The sequence below is a fragment of the Punica granatum genome, chromosome 1 (genome assembly GCF_007655135.1).
Source record: "Punica granatum isolate Tunisia-2019 chromosome 1, ASM765513v2, whole genome shotgun sequence".
NCBI classification, from domain to species: domain Eukaryota; kingdom Viridiplantae; phylum Streptophyta; class Magnoliopsida; order Myrtales; family Lythraceae; genus Punica; species Punica granatum.
In genome coordinates this window covers 11,736,822-11,756,349 of record NC_045127.1, presented here as the reverse complement: position 1 = coordinate 11,756,349, position 19,528 = coordinate 11,736,822, and the positions used below count along the sequence as shown (strand labels likewise).

Below are 19,528 nucleotides of genomic sequence, written 5' to 3'. Positions count from 1 at the left end.
TATTTCATTCTCCAAGGATATGTGTGTGAAACAGATTTCGAAAACGTGAAGCTCACTCTCCGAAGACCTTATTTTAAACCCAATTGCTCGTATTTTTATGTAAAAGGGCATGATAAATTTTCTCTGATTAAAACCCATTGATTTATATATTTTAATATATTTTATCCATTAGGATAAGGGTTCGAGATAGAGAAATTGATATTCTCACGTAGCGAAAATATTCATGTCAGAGTGGTTCATAGTTAAGAAATGCTTTCTAAATCCGAGGATATTTTCTGATAATTTTTCTCTGCTCAAACGTGCTTTAAAATCCTAAAAAGGGTGAAAATGTAATGTTTTTGAAAGTTTGAGGGCAGAAACGTTATTTTTGTTTGACCAAACCAATTCAGTTCAACTGGTTCAAGTGAGCTCCCGCCAAGGAGGAAATTTAGGATGTGGGTGCAGGAGTATGGAGCACAGTTAGTAACTGCTCCAACAGGCTAGCTGTCCAAACTGATAGTTTTGGAAAGTTGGATCCATCCGGAGCTCTCAAATTTTCAAAATTAAATTGCATTTTCGTCCTTGAACTGTCGGTATTTGCAAAACGATTCTCGACTCCCCTTTCCCTATAAATAGAAAGTTATTTTCAGAATTGAGGAATTTTGGCCATTCTCATGTGTTGAAACTCTGCCAAAATAACCCTAAAATCCTTAATTACGTCTATAGTTCTCATAATTAATAGGATTTTCAAGAGCTTAATGCCCGGTTTTTACGATTTCGAGCTCGGTGAACCGAAATTTACCTGAACTAAGGTGAGATAGGCGACAAGTGCCTCTGTCCAGAGCTGGAACCGAGCTATTTAGCTCGTGTTTCGATTGATTTGTGTTTTAATTACGTGTATATGTGTAGATTATATGACTAGGTGGGTAGATTGTGTGTATTAGAGCCTAATTAGGATTAATCGGATAGTATTGTGCTTAGTTAGGGTCAAACTTGGTTATCAATCTTGATTGAACTTGGAAAAAACTAATTGCATGTTAATTGAGCTTGAATTGGTGTCAATTGAGTCAATTTTTGTATAATTAGTTGTAATTAGTCTATGTATATGCTAATTATGTTCTAATTGGGTTTAATCTTTCTTAATTGCTCATGTTAACGTTCTGGTCGTGTAGTAATTAGGTCCAATTTGGGGTCATTTGACTCAATTTGTGTATAATCGGATTAATTATGAACTTGGTTACTCGTAATTAGGCTCGGTTTTTCTTAATTAAGCAAAATTAGCATGAAATTGGGCTTTGTAACATTCTGTAGTTTTTTGTAAATTAGATTTAGGGGAGCTAATTTGATGATTTGTTGCTTGATTAGGCCTAAGTAGGTGTGATTGACTGCCTATTACTTTATATCTTGCTTTATTCGGTTTAATTAGCTTTGATTAGCTCAAAATCGACCTCTTAAGTACGCTTGAAATTTTTTGCTGAATTGACCTGAGTCCTAATTGATTGAATTAGGGGTTGATTAGGTGTAATTATTCATTTCTCTCGTGTAATAAGGCTTAATTGTGGCTAGTTCCTTTAATTTATGCTTCAATTGATGTATAGAGCTCATGAATATATGAATGATGTGTCGGGCTGAGTAGATTAGAGTCCAACTAAGTCCGATTTCGCTTAATTAAAGTCCAATTAGAGGTAATTAGACCAATTTAGGTGAAATTGACTTAATTAGTGTTTCAACCTTAGGAGTCGAAGTCGAATCGAGTCTAATTGAATTTCTTTAGGCTTGATTAATGTTGATAATCATCCTTGTGAGTGTTGGCCGAACTTGTATGTGCCTAGTCGAGTTGAAATCGGTCAAACCGTGAACATTGTATGTTAATTTGTAATGATCATGTATACTTGGCCCAATTCATTGGTTTGGGCTAATTAGTGATTTAATTAGGAGTTTTAGGACCTAGGAAGGTTTTTGGGACCTTGAGGGTGGGTCTTTAGGACTCGGGGTTTCTTAAACCGGATTAAAGTCAACCACTCAACTTAATTGAAATAATAATCGGTCTTTTGAATATAAATCGGTTAAAAATGAATAATAATGTATATTGACACGTGTCGCGAGGATTAAGGGTAATAAAGCCCCGTAATCGAGTCTTAGGATCCACATTAAAGATCAAATCGACTTTGAGGTATTATGATCATTTTAATAGAATTTCGGGGATCAATTGGCTAATTCATGTAAAAATAGCCATACAAATCATATAAAATCACAAAATCATGAATAAAATGTGTAAACATAAGGATTAGATTTCTAAGTTAGGGGCTTTAGGCCCATTTTCTCTTCTCGGGCCTTAGGCCCATTTTTAGGCCCACTTGGCCTATTGTGCGAATGATTGGCCTGAATGTATGGCCCGCGTATGAATATTGGCCTGAATGTATAACTCATGTATGTATGATTGGTCTGAAGGTATGGTCCATTTCATTTTTCTTGGCCCAAATATGTGGCCCATCTTTAGAGTCGGACTGTATAAATGTGTATAAACACATGTATTGTGCGGATTCTGTAATTCATTCTTTAATTCCCTTATGCATTCGCGAATATAGACTCGACTCTAAGATTAAATATCTTGACTTTAACGAATAAAAAGTGCTAGAATTATTAGGAGCCAAGAATGGCATTGAAAGGGCAAGTTATTGGCTTGTGAGCCTCTAATATCGTAACAAAACTCTCAGACTCATTTATCTGGTTAGAAAAACAGAATCAAAACTTATATTCTTAGGCGGTTAGTATCCTTACCCCGTGGGTGACCTAGTGGCTCACAGGTCAAATAAACGGTGTAGGGGCGACTCCAATCCTGATTGGGTCTCAGGTCACGTGACTAACAAAATACACGAATCGGTGGCGGAGGCCTAAAAACCACACCGCGCGTCACAGGGAGGATGTTCGAAGCTCTGATCTTCGACTCCCACAGCCTTATTCCCAAGCTGGGTTCCTCAAGGGATTAAGAGCATCGAGTTTATTGAGGGCAGTGGAGGTGCTGGAAGTATCAAGCAGACCAACTTCCCGAAAGGTTATCTCGTAATAGATTCTGGTTTCAAAACGAGCAGTAATCAAATTGACATGTCCATGATATTAAGATTAGCATAATACTGTGTCCTTAAATTCAGTCATGCTAATTCCTTCTAGGTGGCCACTTCAAGTTCTTGTACCACCCAGACCGAGTCTGTGAACCTACCCACGTGAGCCTCGGCCCCCCCTTCCAAGATTCACAAGATTACAGGTTTCTAAGATTTCACTTAATCAAAGACAAGCCATAGGATTGCAGGGAGCACCTCCTATCTTTTCTTCAATTGCTGCAATTTCATTAAAATCCCCCAGAGCCAGCCATTCTTCATTCATTCCCCTTGCGACGTACTTGAGGTCAGTCCATAATTGGCATCAGATTGATTCTGTAGGGTGTCCATACACGGCTGTGAGCCACGAGCTCCATCTCCCTCCCCATCTCGCTTTAAAATGAATTGCTTGTGAAAACCAGGTAATATTAGAGATAATGACTGTGTTGGGATTCCACAGCAATTCTTTTGGAAGATAAATCCCAAAAACTTGCCACTACTCCCTTCGCTGTTACACCGCTGATCCTCCGCTCTAGAATTATAATAATATCTGGTCGAGATTGCCGCAGATAATCCTGCAAAACTGTCTTGAAACGATGACATCCCCCCCTCCTGCAGTTCCATGAAAATATTCGCATAAATAAATACGTAGAAAGGAACAAGAGAACCAACCACACGTGGTGGATCATTAAGCCGCAAGGTCTGGAAGTTCCCCATGCTGGGACACACTTCCGTAGTCTCCGTAGCTACTGTCTCAGGAACAACTTCCTCCATCTGATCGCTCAACTGAGTCGTCTCCACACCGGTACCACCATCCCAAACCTTTTCGGCCTCAGCACATGGGAGCTTTTTCCCTGGGTCCGGGTCCGGATCAAGAGACGCCGGGATCACAGAATTAAAATTTACGACACCTGATCCCTCTGATCGAACTGCGGTCTCACTCCCCTTCGATTGCTCCTCTACTAGCATGGCTTCTGAATCGACCAACCTCCGTACTCCGCCTACAAATCAAAAATGTGGGCTTATCCCTACCGGTCTAATGGGAACTTGATTTATCAGTCTCCCTTCATTAATAATAATGGATCCTTTGTCCTTGGATTGGGCCCAGGCCTTCTTTTGCCCTCTTGCTCGGAAACTGGGTTCACCTACTTCAGAAACTCCCATATTAAAGCTCCGGGGCTTGAACCTCACACCACGTCTTTCCATATCAGTCTCCATTAGAGCAGACTTTCCCATCAGGTTACCTTCCAAAATCTCTACATTCTCTCCATTGCCAAGTACATCAAACCGCGATCCGTCCATGGTATGATTTCCCTGAATTGTCACCCCCTTTCCAGAACTATTCCCCTTGCTTTTTTGGTAATTCCTCGAGTTGCCGACTTCCCTTGTACAATCATCCATGGCCCAAATTCGGAGGGGCCAGGGCCAGCCTTGGTCGCCACCAGTCTGGCTTCCGCCGCTACGTCGGCAGCCCTCGAGTGACCTTCCATGTCGACCTGCACTTCACTTCTCAGCACTTCTACTTCCTCCTGCCTTGTTGCATCCTCGCCGTCCTTATGTCGTATGGTGGCATCTTTACCATCAGCTTGATCATCTTGACAAGCCTCACACCTATGCCCTACCTTCCCGCAATTGAGACAAATAGGATTTAGTCCTTTGTATTCCACTCGGTAAATTACACCTACTACTTCCACCACTGACCAGGGCTCCCCGAGGTTCACTTCGACACAAATCCTTGCAAAGTTCCCTCTGACTGAGTTTACTGTGTTACGGTCTATCCTGACCGGGTGGCCAAGTCCAAGACCAATCCTTCTAAGCAGCACCTCGTTCTGGTATTCCATTGGGAGATTCGGAACCCTTACCCATGCTGCAACCCGATCGATCTTCGCCTTGCTGGGAAAGAAAATAGGAACCCATTGACAGATCGTCAAGTAATGCCCCAATACTAGCTATTGTCCACCATAGAGCGCAAAATCCTTGTCTTCGTTACTGGTGAACTTGACAATGAAAAAGTCTTTTGGTAGATCCGTAAGAGACATATCTCCCTTCGGGGCCCAGAGCTGAATAAGATGCCTCTTGAGAACGGCTTAACTGACACTTCGTCCCAACACTTTAACGATCAGAGATCCCCTCCAGGGTGCTCGAAATTGCTCAAGCTCAGTCTCCGTGACCAGAATCCTAGGGCAGAGCTTATTCGAGAAATCCACCATCGATCTGTCCTCAACTCTCAGCACAGGAGGAACCCTTTGGATAGCTGGAATCCTAGCAGCAACCCTTCTCACAAGACCCTTTCCCAGTAAGGCACTCCGATAATCGACTTCCTGGCCTCCTTCCTGCTCGTCGATCCCTCCTTCCGCCATCTCCTCATGATTACCATCCTCTTGTACTGTCTCAGAACGTCCGCCCTCCACATTCTTCGCTCGTGTCACGCTCCGATCAAGCAGATCCTCCTCCTCCTCCGAAGACCATTTGCTATTAGTCTCCGTGGGATTCCCAGGAGTGCTCCCGCTTTCCATTTTTTCTCACTGAATTTGTATATTAAAAAGGAGTATAATTGATATAATTAAAAAGGACAAAAATAATTAATAAAGCACTTTCCAATTAAAGAAAAGAAAATTGAAAATTTATTAAAAGTACTTCTCTAAATTGCTTTGACTTTAGGGAATTAGAAAACTCTCTTTTTAAAAAAAAATATTCTTCATTTAAACACATATTTTACGCTTTTCTATTTTTTATGAAAATTTTTCAAAATATTAAAATTTTTTCTCAAAGTAAACAGGGCCTCAGTTTGTAATCATTTTGTAAGCACGCAATACAATCAAATTCTATTTTACTCGTTTTTATCACATTGATTTTTATCGTACTTAATTTCCTGGAAGATTTTTGTGCCCACCGATTTTTTCACGATTTTTTTTTCTAGAAGTGATTCGTATCTATCTACCTTTTATCTTTTCGCTGTTTTCGGAAGTGCTTCGTGCCTATCGACCCTTTACACGAAACTCAAGCGCTGGGCCTCCTTGGGTTAAGGCAGAAAAATAGTGGAAAGAACCTCAGCGGCTAATTTTGCGAGCCTTATCAATCATCAATTTCGACCGTTCCATTCCATATTAGGTTGCTGGTCAGTCCTGCAGTTGTCCGACCCCGTGGCACTATGCACTGTTTAGGTGAGGACTTCCAGTGTTGCCGAAAGATCTCATAATTGGGAGATAATATCCTTGACACACTTAGGTGATATCGTGACACTTCCATGTACAATTTTATCCATCAACTAGGTGGAAACGCATGGCTGTGAGATTTTGCAATAGAAAAGGGAACACAACCATATTTAAGACTTCAGAGGGAAAAAAAATCGTTGAATTCTAAATATCTAGTGGGACCAAATCGTTAAATTTAATCATCATATTATGAATACGTTTACTTAGCACGCCAAGTTGTCAAAGCCCTCAACTGTTGACTATCTGGAAACAGGAGGAGTCAGACGTCTTGCATCCCAAAATAAATTAAAACAACATGACATTATCATGTGCACATCTTTTGCAAGTACTCCCTCGAATTATTTCTCAAAAACATATTCTTCAGTTTGAGTGCATTTACATAATAAATTTGTAGGTTATACAAACTTGTAACTTACACAGGTGTACAAAATTTAAAGGAAACTGTTACTAAATATGTTCATGTGAGAATTGGAACTTATATTTAAAGAAAATTAATAAAAATAGTGAACTAGGACTCAAATGCTCAGTGGTAAAAAGGAAGGGACAATATTGCCAATCGAATCCAAAATTTTTTATTAGAAAGTACAATTTTTTTTTTGGTGAAAATAGAATGCATTAAAAGTTAATCATTCGTGCATATAGCGCTTACAGTACGGGGGTTGGAAAACCCCTAATATCATCAAATAAAAACTGCCTAATGGAAGGAGGGGAAAGAGGCAAGGTCACAAGATCATCAAGTTGCTCGGCTCCAAGATTGGCGAGATGATCAACGCATTTATTAGCTTCCCTGTAGGTATGCTTGGGAATGATCACATCAAATGTCGACACAGGCCCCTGCAATCATCAATCAAGTTCATTAGCACCTTGTTGCTTGAATTTCCCCAGACCCAGCTTAAGATCAATTCAACATCAGGCTCTACAATCAAGTTGCTGATGGCTCAGTCCTTAGCCATGATCAGTCCTTGTCGTAGGGCTTTAAGCTCTGCAATGAGGCTTGTTGAGCGTCCGAGGTTCATACAAAATCCCCCGACCCATTTGCCCAAGGAATCCCGAATGAGTCCCCCTTCTCCAGCGATACCTGGATTTCCTATTGGGCAACCATCAGAATTAAGTTTGTAGTAGCCATCAGGAGGTGCCTCCCAGCGGACATGGATTGTCAAGCGAGGCTTTGGGGAAGGCTTCGCTTGAGTGACACTATTCAGCTGCAGCTTGAATGATAAGATCGATCAAGCTACTGCGGAGGGGTTTTGATGAGAAAACTTGGGAGTTTCTATTCTTCCAGAGGTGCCAGATAGCGAATGTGAATAATACACCCCAAGGAATGTGTAAGTGCAATGGTTGAGAGGAAGTAACGTTGTAATGTAGCCATTCCTTGATTGGAGCAGTGAATGTGCCCAGCTTGGAGCGTGGAATCTGCATTTGTTGCCAAAAGAAGTTAGCCGTAGGACAACTCCGTAGTACATGGTCCACTGTCTCCAGATCTGAAGGATAGATGTGGCAGTGAGGTGCAATGGATAAACCACGCTGAGTAAGTAGGGAGGCAGTGGGGATCTTCTCCTTATGGCACAACCATGTGAAGTACTGGATGCGCGGAAGGGTTGGGCACTTCCATATCCAGTCCCAACTTTCCTCTGTATTTGCTAGGCGATCAAATTGTAGGAGGTAGGCATGAACTGGCCATCATGTGAAAAGCCCCAAATGATAGAGTCTGGGATGTCATGATTAAGACCTATTGGGAGGCCCTAAATTGTCTGTCTAATGTCCTATGGCATATCAAAGGAAAGAGAAGAGAAGTCTCGGTTTTTGTTAGGCTTTAGGACGGAGCTCACATGTCTGCTTTCTTCTTGAGCAGGTAGGGGGCCGTGGATGATGCTTCCGAGTGTCTTAGCTCCCACCCAATGATCAGACCAGAAGAGAGTTGATGCGCCATTGCCAATGAGCCATTTTTTACCTTTCTCCCATATTACCTTACCCGCTCGCAAGGCTCTCCAGTTACTAGATCCTTGATGCAGATGTGATGGGTTGAGAGTATTATGCTGGTGACGCAACAAAAGACCCCAAGGCTCCCTTGAGGATGATGCTCTGGATACAAGATTTCCAAGCAAGGCTTTGTTGCGGAAGTTCATTCTAGGTAGCCCTAGTCCACCAATGACTTTCGGTGTGGTTGCAATTTCCCAAAAAACAAGATGAATCCTTTTTTTCTCGGATGTTGAACCCTATAAGAAGTTTCTATTTATTCGATCAAGGGTAGAAAGGGTTGCCTGGGAGAAACGGGTGCATTGCATGAAGTAGGATGGGATTGCAGCTCAAGTGGTGTTGATAAGGAGTGCCCGGCCTGCCATGGATAACGTGCTAGCTTTCCATCCTGCGAGTTTTGCTCGAATTTTGTCGATGAAAAAAGTGAAGTCTTTTTCCTTGCGCGGGGAGAGAGCAATGGGGAAGCCAATGTATTTACCAAGGTCATCTGTTTCTTGAATGTTAAAAGCAAAACAAGTCTATTGGCGGTGGCTTGTGGATGTGTTTTTAGAGAATATCAGTTTTGATTTCTCTAGGTTGATCTTCATTCCAGACTCCAAGCAGAAGGAGTGGAGGACGGACTTGATTGCACTTATCGTGGCAGGTGAAAGTACAATTAATATGCTTTAGAATATTTTGACAACTAATTATTTGACTTTAAGAAAATACTTCTTAGCAAACTGAATTCTCAAAGGCCCGCGTCGCCCTGACCATCTAGAAAAAAAAGTACATTGATCCCGTACTTCGTAAGAAAATACAATAGAAAAATTGAATTACCAATAAAGATTGATTCAAATGATTCGACGCATATTCCTCTTAAGTAAGATCTCGGGTTAGAATATTGTGAAATGAGAAAATCATTAATTGGGAGAGCTTTACTCCTTAATGGGCCTCCATGCTCGAACTGAATTGGTGGGGGTCTATTGGATTTTTGGATACCATGGTATATACCGACAAAAAAAATAAAAAAAATAGAATTTCTTGCTTTGTTTTTTTTCTTTTTTTTTTTTCCAAGTGTGCATTGCTTGGTATCTGGGAACTTAATGGGTCTCGCATAATCCATATTCAAGTCGGATCGGCGCACTAACACGACTCTAACTTGAGATTTTATTTAAGAAAAATAAGCGCCAAATATTCGAATCCACTAACATTGATTTTTCTAGTTTTCTTTTATTCCTTTTTTTTTTGTCCATGTGGAACTAGAAATGCTGTCATGGACAGCCAATGAAGACCGTCAAACTTACTTGATATGGTTTGAAAGGCATCTCCACCCAAGGGCTCAGTTTCCTCATTTGACATCTCAATCTATAAATACCCCCGAGGGCTCTTCCTCGTCTCCACACAGCACTACCCTCTCTAGTTCTGCAACTCTAGCCAATCCAACTAAACAATCTTTACTAGTACTTCCCATTTCCTCCTTTCCGAATTCCGAAAAGAAGATGGGTGTCATCTGCTTCACCCAAGAGTTCACTACCCCGATCGCACCGGCCAGGATGTTCAAGGCTCTGATCCTCGACTCCCACAACATCATCCCCAAGCTCGTGCCTCAAGGCATCAAGAGCATTGAGTTCGTTGAGGGAGATGGAGGCGCTGGCAGCATCAAGCAGACCACCTTCCCCGAAGGTTTGTCAACTGATATTAATTTTGTTCCCAATCTTATTACAATTTGTTGGAGTTTTACATGATCTCGATATGAGATGCACCCTTAATTATCTGCATATATTTTATATTGTGACAGGTGGTCCCTTCAAGCACTTGAAGCACAGGATCGACACCCTCGACTCTGAGAACCTTGTTTGCAAGTACACACTGATCGAGGGCGACATCATATTTGACAGGCTTGAGAAGGTTGTCTACGAAGTCAAGTTTGAGGCCTCCAGCACTGGTGGATGCGTCTGCAAGATGACCAGCGAATACCATACCAAGGGAGATATGGAGCTCAAGGAAGAGGAGATCAAGCAGGGCAAAGACAAGGCCATGGGACTATACAAGGTGGTCGAGGAATACCTCGTGGCGAATCCTGACGTCTATGCCTAAAATATTTGATGTCTCTGCTAAATATGCAATATTCATTTCTCAATCGGTGTGATTTTGTGTGATTGATTTCGCCTCTCTAGTTTTGAGGGATTGTTTTTATTCAATAAATAATCTGGGGATGAAATTCAGATTTAGGAACTCTTCATAAGATTGCTCATATATCATGTCTAATTTGTCATTTTCTTCATGAAATTATCGCCCCTTGACACTATAATGTTACTGTTTCTTTTCCTTCCCTTGAGTTTCACTCCCCTTGGACCAAACTCCTAAATTCGTTTCCGCAGTCCTAGGATTTCCAAGTAAAAGCAATTAGGCCGACTGTATTGGTTTTATTGGTACTCACTATCCGATCACCTGTCCCTTGTTGCAAAGTATTGACAAGAACAATGGAAATTAGTCGGACTAAATCTAGTCACTCATATTTATCAAATATATAAGTAAGTGAATAAATAATTTCATCTGTTTTACCCAAAAATTAAATAATTCAATTTTTTACTTCTAAGATGTCATGGCGTCATTTAGAATACTGGAAATATTCCATGCTAGAAGGTGTATACAATCAATACTTACAAACTGATCAATGAACTAAAGCTGATTGATTTAATTCACCCAAAAAAAAGCAGATTGATTTACCGAGAACGAAAATGGCAATTGGTGAGAATCACTTAGTTAGCAATTTAATTAAAAATTAATTAATAGCATTTTTCTCCATAGAGTATGTGAAAATATTTTACTAAATTTTTGCTGGACTATAACTAGTTGGCTTTTGATCCAACTCAAAAAGTATAAACTCTTAGCAATGAAATTCAATCCTCTTATAAATACGTGATTTTATGCTTGATTTTACCTCATGGGATGTTAACTCAGCATTACTCACAAGAAAGAATAAAGAGAAAAGGAAAAGTATATATCTATCATGATAGGTATTTAAAGCAAGTTCCTCGAGCCTGTGCGATGAGGAGTCTCAATTTGTATAATGTGAGTCTGTCACGTTGAATTTTTCAGCAATTCCTCAATTGTTGGTTGAGTTTCTTTTTCATTTATCTTCTTTAATTTAATAATCCATCGAAAGTAATTAATAAAAAAAATTAAAGAATGTGAGAGATGAACATAAGTTTATTAGTATTGTAGTGGTAGAAACATTGTGGTGACAGAATAATAAATTATGGCCTTGAATTTACTCCTCGTCAGATAAAAACATTTTCTTGATTCGGTCCGAGTAGATCATTTATAGATCTTTTCCAATACACTTTTCAGAGGCTTCATATTTCCTCGAACTTTAAGTCGGATTGAAGCATAGCACCATGACAGAGTGTAATTTTACATATCATATAAGAGCACAAATGGCTATCCGTTCACCGAGCTACAGAGATGAAAAGCATGATACACAGAGAGAATTGTACTCCATGGCTCACTGGAAATATGATAAAAGTCTTGTGTAATATGATCAGTGAACAAAATGGAAAATGCAATAATTTTCCACAATATCTCCTTGCACCATAAAAATCCAATTTGGTTGACTTAGACTTTGCCGTACAGAATCGTACACCTTTATCTTCCAATAACATTTTTTTTTGCTAACTCGGATACCCGGACTTCGCCTGACTAATCCCCTAAACTCTGTGAACTCTCGGCGGCGCACGGAACAGGTAATCACGCCAAAAGGCGCTCCGGTGACTCTAATGGGTTTTGAATCCGGGATTGGATGGATACTTAAACTCCTCTTTACCACTATGCTAAATTCATTATGCTGCGTTTGGTTTGTAAGTAACATTTTAAAATCAGATTTTGATTTTGAAAAATAGTGGTATAAATGGTTATGTATGGGGTATACTCTTTGACTTTGTATGAGTTATGTGATTTTAATTTTGAAAAAGAGTAATATAAATGAGACTCATCCTTTGATTTTGTATGAATTATTTTATTTTATTGTGGATAGAATTAAGTTAAAGTCAAATTTTAAAATCTGACTTTGAATCCAAACGAGACATTAGAGATTTATCTTCCAATAACATAGAATCAGCAATTCGTTTCCGAAAAGATGATTACATCGTATCACAATCTCTTTTAGTCAAAAAAGGTGAAACTACAAGAAAAAAAAAATCTTAAAACAATTAAAAATGGACAAAAAAATGCATATTTTCTTTAGACAATTTCTTGTTTTTAGTTTTAATGGAGACAATTCCCATTTGCTGAACATCTAGAAGGGTAGGCAACCTTTTCTATATACATTTATTACCTGGCAAGTCAACGTTGGAATGCTTTGAATGTTGAATTTCAATTTCTTAAAAAATTATTAATCAAAGCCCAACACGAGCTCACTGCGTTCTCTAAATTTATAAATACCATCAAATCCTCTTCAGATCAATTCACAAACTCACAAGCATTTCCATCAGTGAGAGTGAAATAATATCATTTCTTCCTAGCTAGTTCATTTCCTCTGATATAAAAGTCATGGGTGTCACCTGCTTCACTCAAGAGTTCACGACCTCGGTCGCACCATCTCGGATGTTCAAGGCCCTCATCCTTGACTCCCACAACCTCATCCCCAAGATTGTTCCACAGGGCATCAAGAGCATCGAGTTTGTTGAGGGCGATGGAGGTGTTGGTAGCATCAAGCAAACCAACTTCCCTGAAGGTTGGTCAAACGGTTCTAGTCCACCTCGATGATATAAAGTCGTACGCCTATTCCTCTATATTCATCATATTTGTAATATTTTTGATGTTTCCTGCAGGTGGCCATTTCAAGTGTTTGAAGCACAAGATCGACGCTCTTGACACGGTGAACTATGTCTGCAAATACACCCTGATTGAGGGCGACATCATATTTGATAAGCTTGAGAAGGTCGCCTATGAGGTCAAGTTCGAGGCCTCGAGCACCGGTGGATGCGTCTGCAAGATGACCAGTGAGTACCACACCAAAGGAGATGTGGAACTCAAGGAAGAGGAGATCAAGCAGGGCAAAGACAAGGCCATGGGACTGTACAAGGTTGTCGAGGAATACCTTGTCGCGAATCCCGACCTTTACGCCTAAATGTGTGCTTTCATGTAATATCTTGATGGATGTGAATTTGCGTGTGATTGATTTCTTTTCCCTTTTTCCTTGGATTGTTTTTGGTTGAACAATAATTTGGGGGACGTAATGCAAATTCAGGGCATTTTGTCTCCTCTAATAATGTGATAAATTTATACCATTATTGGAATATGATGGGCCTACATCTGAATTGTATGAATAAATATAAATATTTACATTAATTTACAATAATTGGACTACTATTTCGTTGGAATTGTACGGAATTTCAAGATTTATTGTGGTTGAAGTCAATCCAATGTATGCCAAACAGTGTGGTAAAAAGACGAACTCTTGAGTCGTCTTTTGATTTCATCGCGACACAATGCCAGAAAATTAGTTCGGAATAGCTTGTTTTATGCAATTCGGAAATTATATGATTTTGGTTGTGATGGGCCTGTGAGCCACAGGCCCCTAAAGGCCCTGATATAAAGGCAACCCACAAAATATAGTAAAAGGCTAGTCCCAATCTAATGGAGAGAAGGGTCACTAGAATTCAATTTTGAGTCTCTTTCCAGGTAGCCGCCAACAATTAGAAAAAGTTTATAAATATTCCAGGTATGTAACCTGTGGGTAGTTTCATTCACTCATTCTAATTACTAATTTAAGCATCAGAGAGAGAAATTTGATTCTCTCCTAATATTCTCCTTCTCGCAGATTATCTGAACGTTAAGTTCGAGGAGGTATATTCATCAAGCGGATTAGGAGCCCGTTCCTAAAAGAGGATATCGGGCACCCTCGATTCTCGATCCACATTAGGTTGTAATCGAGATGCCTTGTTTTTGGATATCAATCCACGCAGGACAAAGTAAGGGCAGTTCGTGCTTAGATTGGTATTTTATATCCACATCCTCTGATTTATTTCCGAAAAAGTTCTCTAGTATATAGTGGACGACTCCTGATACAGTGGATTTACACACACACAAATATATATATATATATATATATATATATGTGATTTTATATAAACCATATATATTATTAAAAAAATGTCACTTTTGGTCTTAACCTTTTACATTTTGTCATTTTCGTTCTAAGGTTATATATCATGTCCTCAAACGTTTGGGATTTTTGTTAATTCGTTCGGTTAATTTTCAGTTGAAGCTGTTACTTTTTTTCGTCTAAAATACTATTCTTAAAAATAAAAATTATTTATTTTCACAAATTTGAAAGGATTAATCAAAAGTAATCCCTTTTGATGATAACATTTTTTTTAAGGATATTGGGGCCTCGTCAGTGGCCACCACCGCCCCACTGGGGTCGTCAACGACAGCTTGATCTCAATTTTAGATGGGTGGGGGCCTTGCCGGTGGTCACCACCGCTCCAATGAGTGTCACCGGCGACCTCAACATTGTCGGTGATCACACCCAGGTAGTGGTGGCCCCTGGCGAGGCCCCCACTGCCCCCTTCCATCTCTCTGCGAGCCATAGTCCACCATAGAGCGCTAAATCCTTGTATTCGTTATTGGTGAACTTGATAATGAAAAAGTCGTTTGGTAGATCCGTAAGAGACATACTCCCTTTGGGGCCCAGAGCTGAATAAGACGCCTCTTGAGAACAGCATAACTGATTCTCTGTCCTAACACTTGAACGATCGGAGATCCCCTCCAGGGTGCTCGAAATTGCTCAATCTTAGGGCAGAGCGTATTCTAGAAATCCAACATCTATCTGTCCTCAATTCTCAGCGCAGGAGGAACCCTTTGGATAGCTGGAATCCTAGCAGCAGCCCTTCTCACACGACCCTTTCCCAGTAAGGCACTCCGATAATCCTGGCCTCCTTCCTGCTCGTCGATATCTCCTTCCGCCATCCCCTCATGATTACCATCCTCTTGTACTGTCTCAGAGCGTCGGCCCTCCACCTTCTTCGCTCGTTTCACACTCCGATCAAGCAGATCCTCCTCCTCTGTAGATTGTTTGCTATTAGTCTCCGTGGGGATCCCAGGAGTGCTCCCGCTTTCCATTTTTTCTCACTGAATTTGTATATTAAAATGGGAGTATAATTGATATAATTAAAAAGCACAAAAATAATTAATAAAGCACATTCCAATTAAAGAAAAGAAAATTGAAAAATTATTAAAACTACTTCTCTAAATTGCTTCAAATCTGAGGAATTAGAAAAATCTCTTTTTCTAAAAAATTATTCTGCATTTTAAATAGGTAAACACATTTTTTATGAAGATTTTTCAATTCAAAGTAAACAGGGCCTCAGTTTGTAATCATTTTGTACGCAAGCAATTCACCAAACAAATTCTATTTTACTCGCTTTTATCACATTTATCTTTATCATACTTTATTTCCTGGAAGATTTTTGTGCCCACTGGTCTTTTCGCGATTTTTTTCTAGAAGTGCTTTGTATCTATCGACATTTCGTCTTTTCGGAAGTGCTTCGTGCCTGTCGACCCTTTACACTAAAATTCAACCGTTGGGCCTCCTTGGGTTAAGGCAATAAAATAGTGGAAAGAACCTTGGAGGCTAATTTTGCGAGCCTCGTCAATCATCAATTTCGACTGTTCCATTCCATGTTAAGTTATTGGTCAGTCCCGCAGTTGTCCAAGCCCGTGGCACTATGCACTGTTTAGGTGAGGACTTCCACTGTTGCCGAAATATCTCACTCTTGGGAGATAATATCCTTGACATGCTTAGGTGATATTGTGACAGTTCCATGTACAATTTTGTCCACCAACTAGGTGGAACAGCATGGCTGTGAGATTTTGCAATAGCAAACGGAACACAGCCATATTTAAGACTAAAGAGGGAAAAAAAATCATTGCATTCTAAATATTTAGTGGAACCAAATCGTTAAATTTGATCATCGTATTATAAATACGTATACTTAGCAGTTAGCACGCCAAGTTGTCAAAGCCCTCAACTGTTGACTATCTGGAAACATGAGAAGTCAGACGTGTATCCCAAAATAAATTAAAACAACATGACATTATCATGTGTACATCTTTTGCAAGTAAAAGTACGCTCTCGAATTATAACTCAAAACATATTCTTCAGTTTGAGTACATTTACATAATAAATTTGAGACTTTATATAAGAAAAACAAGTGCCGGATATTTGAATCCTCTAAAATTGTTTTTTCTAATTTTCTTTTATTCCTTAATTTTTTGTCCATGTGGAGCTAGAAATGCTGTCATGGACAGCCAATGAAGACCGTCAAACTTACTTGATATGGATTGGAAGGCATCTCCACACAAGGGCTCATTTTCCTCATTTGACATCTCAATCTATAAATACCCCCAAGGGCTCTTCCTCGTCTCCACACAGTACTACCCTCTCTAGTTCTGCAACTCCAGCCAATCCTACTAAACAATCTTTACTAGTACTTCCCATTTCCTCCTTTCCGAATTCTGACAAGAAGATGGGTGTCATCTGCTTCACCCAAGAGTTCACTACCCCAATCACACCGGCCAGGATGTTCAAGGCTCTGATCCTCGACTCCCACAACATCATCCCCAAGCTCATGCCTCAAGGCATCAAGAGCATTGAGTTCGTCGAGGGAGATGGAGGCGCTGGCAGCATCAAGCAGACCACCTTCCCCGAAGGTTTGTCAACCGATATTAATTTTGTTCCCAATCTTATTAAAATTTGTTGGAATTTTACATGATCTCGACTTGAGATGCACCCTTAATTATCTGCATATATATTTATATTGTGACAGGTGGTCATTTCAAGCACTTGAAGCACAGGATCGACACCCTCGACTCTGAGAACCTTGTTTGCAAGTACACACTGATCGAGGGCGACGTCATATTTGACAGGCTTGAGAAGGTTGTCTACGAAGTCAAGTTTGAGGCCTCCAGCACTGGCGGATGCGTATGCAAGATGACCAGCGAATACCATACCAAGGGAGATATGGAGCTCAAGGAAGAGGAGATCAAGCACGGCAAAGACAAGGCCATGGGACTATACAAGGTGGTCGAGGAATACCTCGTGGCGAATCCTGACGTCTATGCCTAAAATATTTGATGTCTATGCTAAATGTGCAATATTCATTTCTCAATCGGTGTGATTTTGTGTGATTGATTTCGCCTCTCTAGTTTTGAGGGATTGTTTTTATTCAATAAATAATCTGGGGATGAAATTCAGATTTAGGGACTCTTCATAAGATTGCTCATATATCATGTCTAATTTGTCATTTTCTTCATGAAATTATCGCCTCTTGACACTATAATGTTACTGTTTCTTTTCCTTCCCTTGAGTTTCACTCCCCTTGGACCAAACTCCTAAATTCGTTTCTGCAGTCCTAGGATTTCCAAGTAAAAGCAATTAGGCCGACTGTATTGGTTTTATTGGTACTCATTATCCGATCACCTATCCCTTGTTGCAAAGTATTGACAACAACAATGGAAATTAGTCGGACTAAATCTTGTCACTCATATTTATCAAATATATAAGTAAGTGAATAAATAATTCCATCCGTTTTACCCAAAAATTAAATAATTCAATTTTTTCCTTCGAAGATGTCATGGCGTCTGTGCGCACCCGAATTTCGTCTCGTTAGGGCACGTGTGCGCGCGCTTAAGCAACGCGGCTTGAGAGTGTCCACCTTCCCGGGGACACTCAACGGACACACGTGAGAAGGAGTCGCCACTTGCTATTTTACGACCCGAAGGTCGAGGGCTGGCAAGTTACCCGGGTCTAGGGGTACGGGGTACACTTAATTTCTAAGGCATGTGGTCTGCGAAACCCGAGGTTTTGAATTCGGGGGTTCTGTTACATGCGAGCCTATATCTCGCACGCCGTATCGGTACACTAGCTTGTCTAGACTTGCCATTTTAATTTTATTACCGCTTAATTAAGTTCCGCTCATCTTACGCGTTTTGACATCGTGAATTCGTAGAAAACACTCCGACCGTCCGCTTTCCGACCGGGATTATTACATGAATAAATTCACAACATAAACCCTTACATTGTTCTCTCAAATAAATAAAATACAATTTACAACAACGGAATCCCGGTTAGTTCGCGTTCGGTTATTATTTCACTCGTGCTCACCGTGTGGTTTGAGTGACCGAAACCGAAATTAAAGTAACACGGGCTCAGAGAGCCGGGGGTCGGGTCCAACTGAACCAACGGATGGCGAAAGAGTCACGTGACTCTCTTGATAGCCGTAGGATTGGTCGAGTTCTCAGGTCATGTCCGACCACAACTTACTTACCCGATTCGAGTCGTCTTCCACATAGGCACTACTAGGAGCGAAGCAGTAAGTCGAAACAAGACCCGATTCCACACTCGGGTTGCGCGCGCTAAGTGTGCGGGGGCGTTGGACCCCATGATTGACAAGAGGGGGTGTTGGACCCCGTGTATATCGTATCCTAGGAATTCGGGCTCGACCCGCAATAAATAAACAGGAAAACAGACAAAAACAGCGAAAGCAGACAAAGTAAATGAAATCCGATGAACGTGTGAACGCAAGAGAGTTGTGTCTTTTAATATCGTGTTTACGTGGTTAGCCTATTCGTGCAGGATTTCATTCAAAGCATATCAAATTATTCACATGTGCACATGAATAAGCAAAATTAGTCACGACGGAATTTAATTTTGTCAATTTTTAAGTCTGAATAATTAATTAAACCAATTTGTGTATTTAATTGATTTAATTCCCTTAAAGCCGAGTGAACATGAGATCGATTCGTGTGTATTCGTTCTCGCTTCAAACAACCGGTTTTAATGTCGAGTAATTAAAATATTCCAATTCGTACTTTTGTTGGTTTAATTAAAACAACAATTATTTTATTTATTTTATTTTTTTTATTCAAATTTTCGACACGACAATCACAAAATTTATCATCGCAATCATCAAATTTATTCACGAATTAAGACCTACGCATGTCATTAAGTCGGAATAGTATATCTAATTTCGGTTTAAACTAGAAAACCAGGCGTTCAAACCGGACCGGGCGGTCTGAACAGTGCGGATCGGCTGTAAGGGGGCGCTGGGCTGGGAGCACGGGCGAGCTGGGCCGGGCGCTGGAGCTGGGCTGAATCTGCGGGCGAAACGGGTCTCGCGTTCCGGGCCAAACCCGAGGCGAGGCGAGGCGGAACGGGTCGGATCGTCTCGGATGGACTGGGCAGAGCGGGCTGGGCCGAATCTGCTGGGCTAG

The 19,528-nt window shown here is 40.5% G+C and overlaps 3 protein-coding genes across 3 annotated transcripts; all 3 read left to right on the top strand.

Annotated features, from left to right (window-relative positions):
- Positions 1-9,661: 9,661 nt before the first annotated feature.
- On the top strand, positions 9,662-10,473 carry LOC116192440 (pathogenesis-related protein STH-21-like). Its single transcript, XM_031520995.1, has 2 exons — positions 9,662-9,931; positions 10,047-10,473. Exons 1-2 carry the CDS (start codon positions 9,748-9,750, stop codon positions 10,343-10,345), a joined length of 483 nt encoding a protein of 160 aa, XP_031376855.1. The 5' UTR covers positions 9,662-9,747; the 3' UTR covers positions 10,346-10,473.
- A 2,228-nt stretch (positions 10,474-12,701) lies between these two features.
- On the top strand, positions 12,702-13,632 carry LOC116194372 (major strawberry allergen Fra a 1.06-like). The gene is made up of 2 exons (XM_031523183.1): positions 12,702-12,983; positions 13,081-13,632. The coding sequence occupies exons 1-2, from the start codon at positions 12,800-12,802 to the stop codon at positions 13,377-13,379; spliced, it is 483 nt and encodes a 160-aa protein (XP_031379043.1). The 5' UTR covers positions 12,702-12,799; the 3' UTR covers positions 13,380-13,632.
- Positions 13,633-16,533: 2,901 nt separating this feature from the next.
- Positions 16,534-17,513, top strand: LOC116192308 (pathogenesis-related protein STH-21-like). Its single transcript, XM_031520829.1, has 2 exons — positions 16,534-16,966; positions 17,083-17,513. The coding sequence occupies exons 1-2, from the start codon at positions 16,549-16,551 to the stop codon at positions 17,379-17,381; spliced, it is 717 nt and encodes a 238-aa protein (XP_031376689.1). The 5' UTR covers positions 16,534-16,548; the 3' UTR covers positions 17,382-17,513.
- The last annotated feature ends 2,015 nt before the right edge of the window (positions 17,514-19,528 follow it).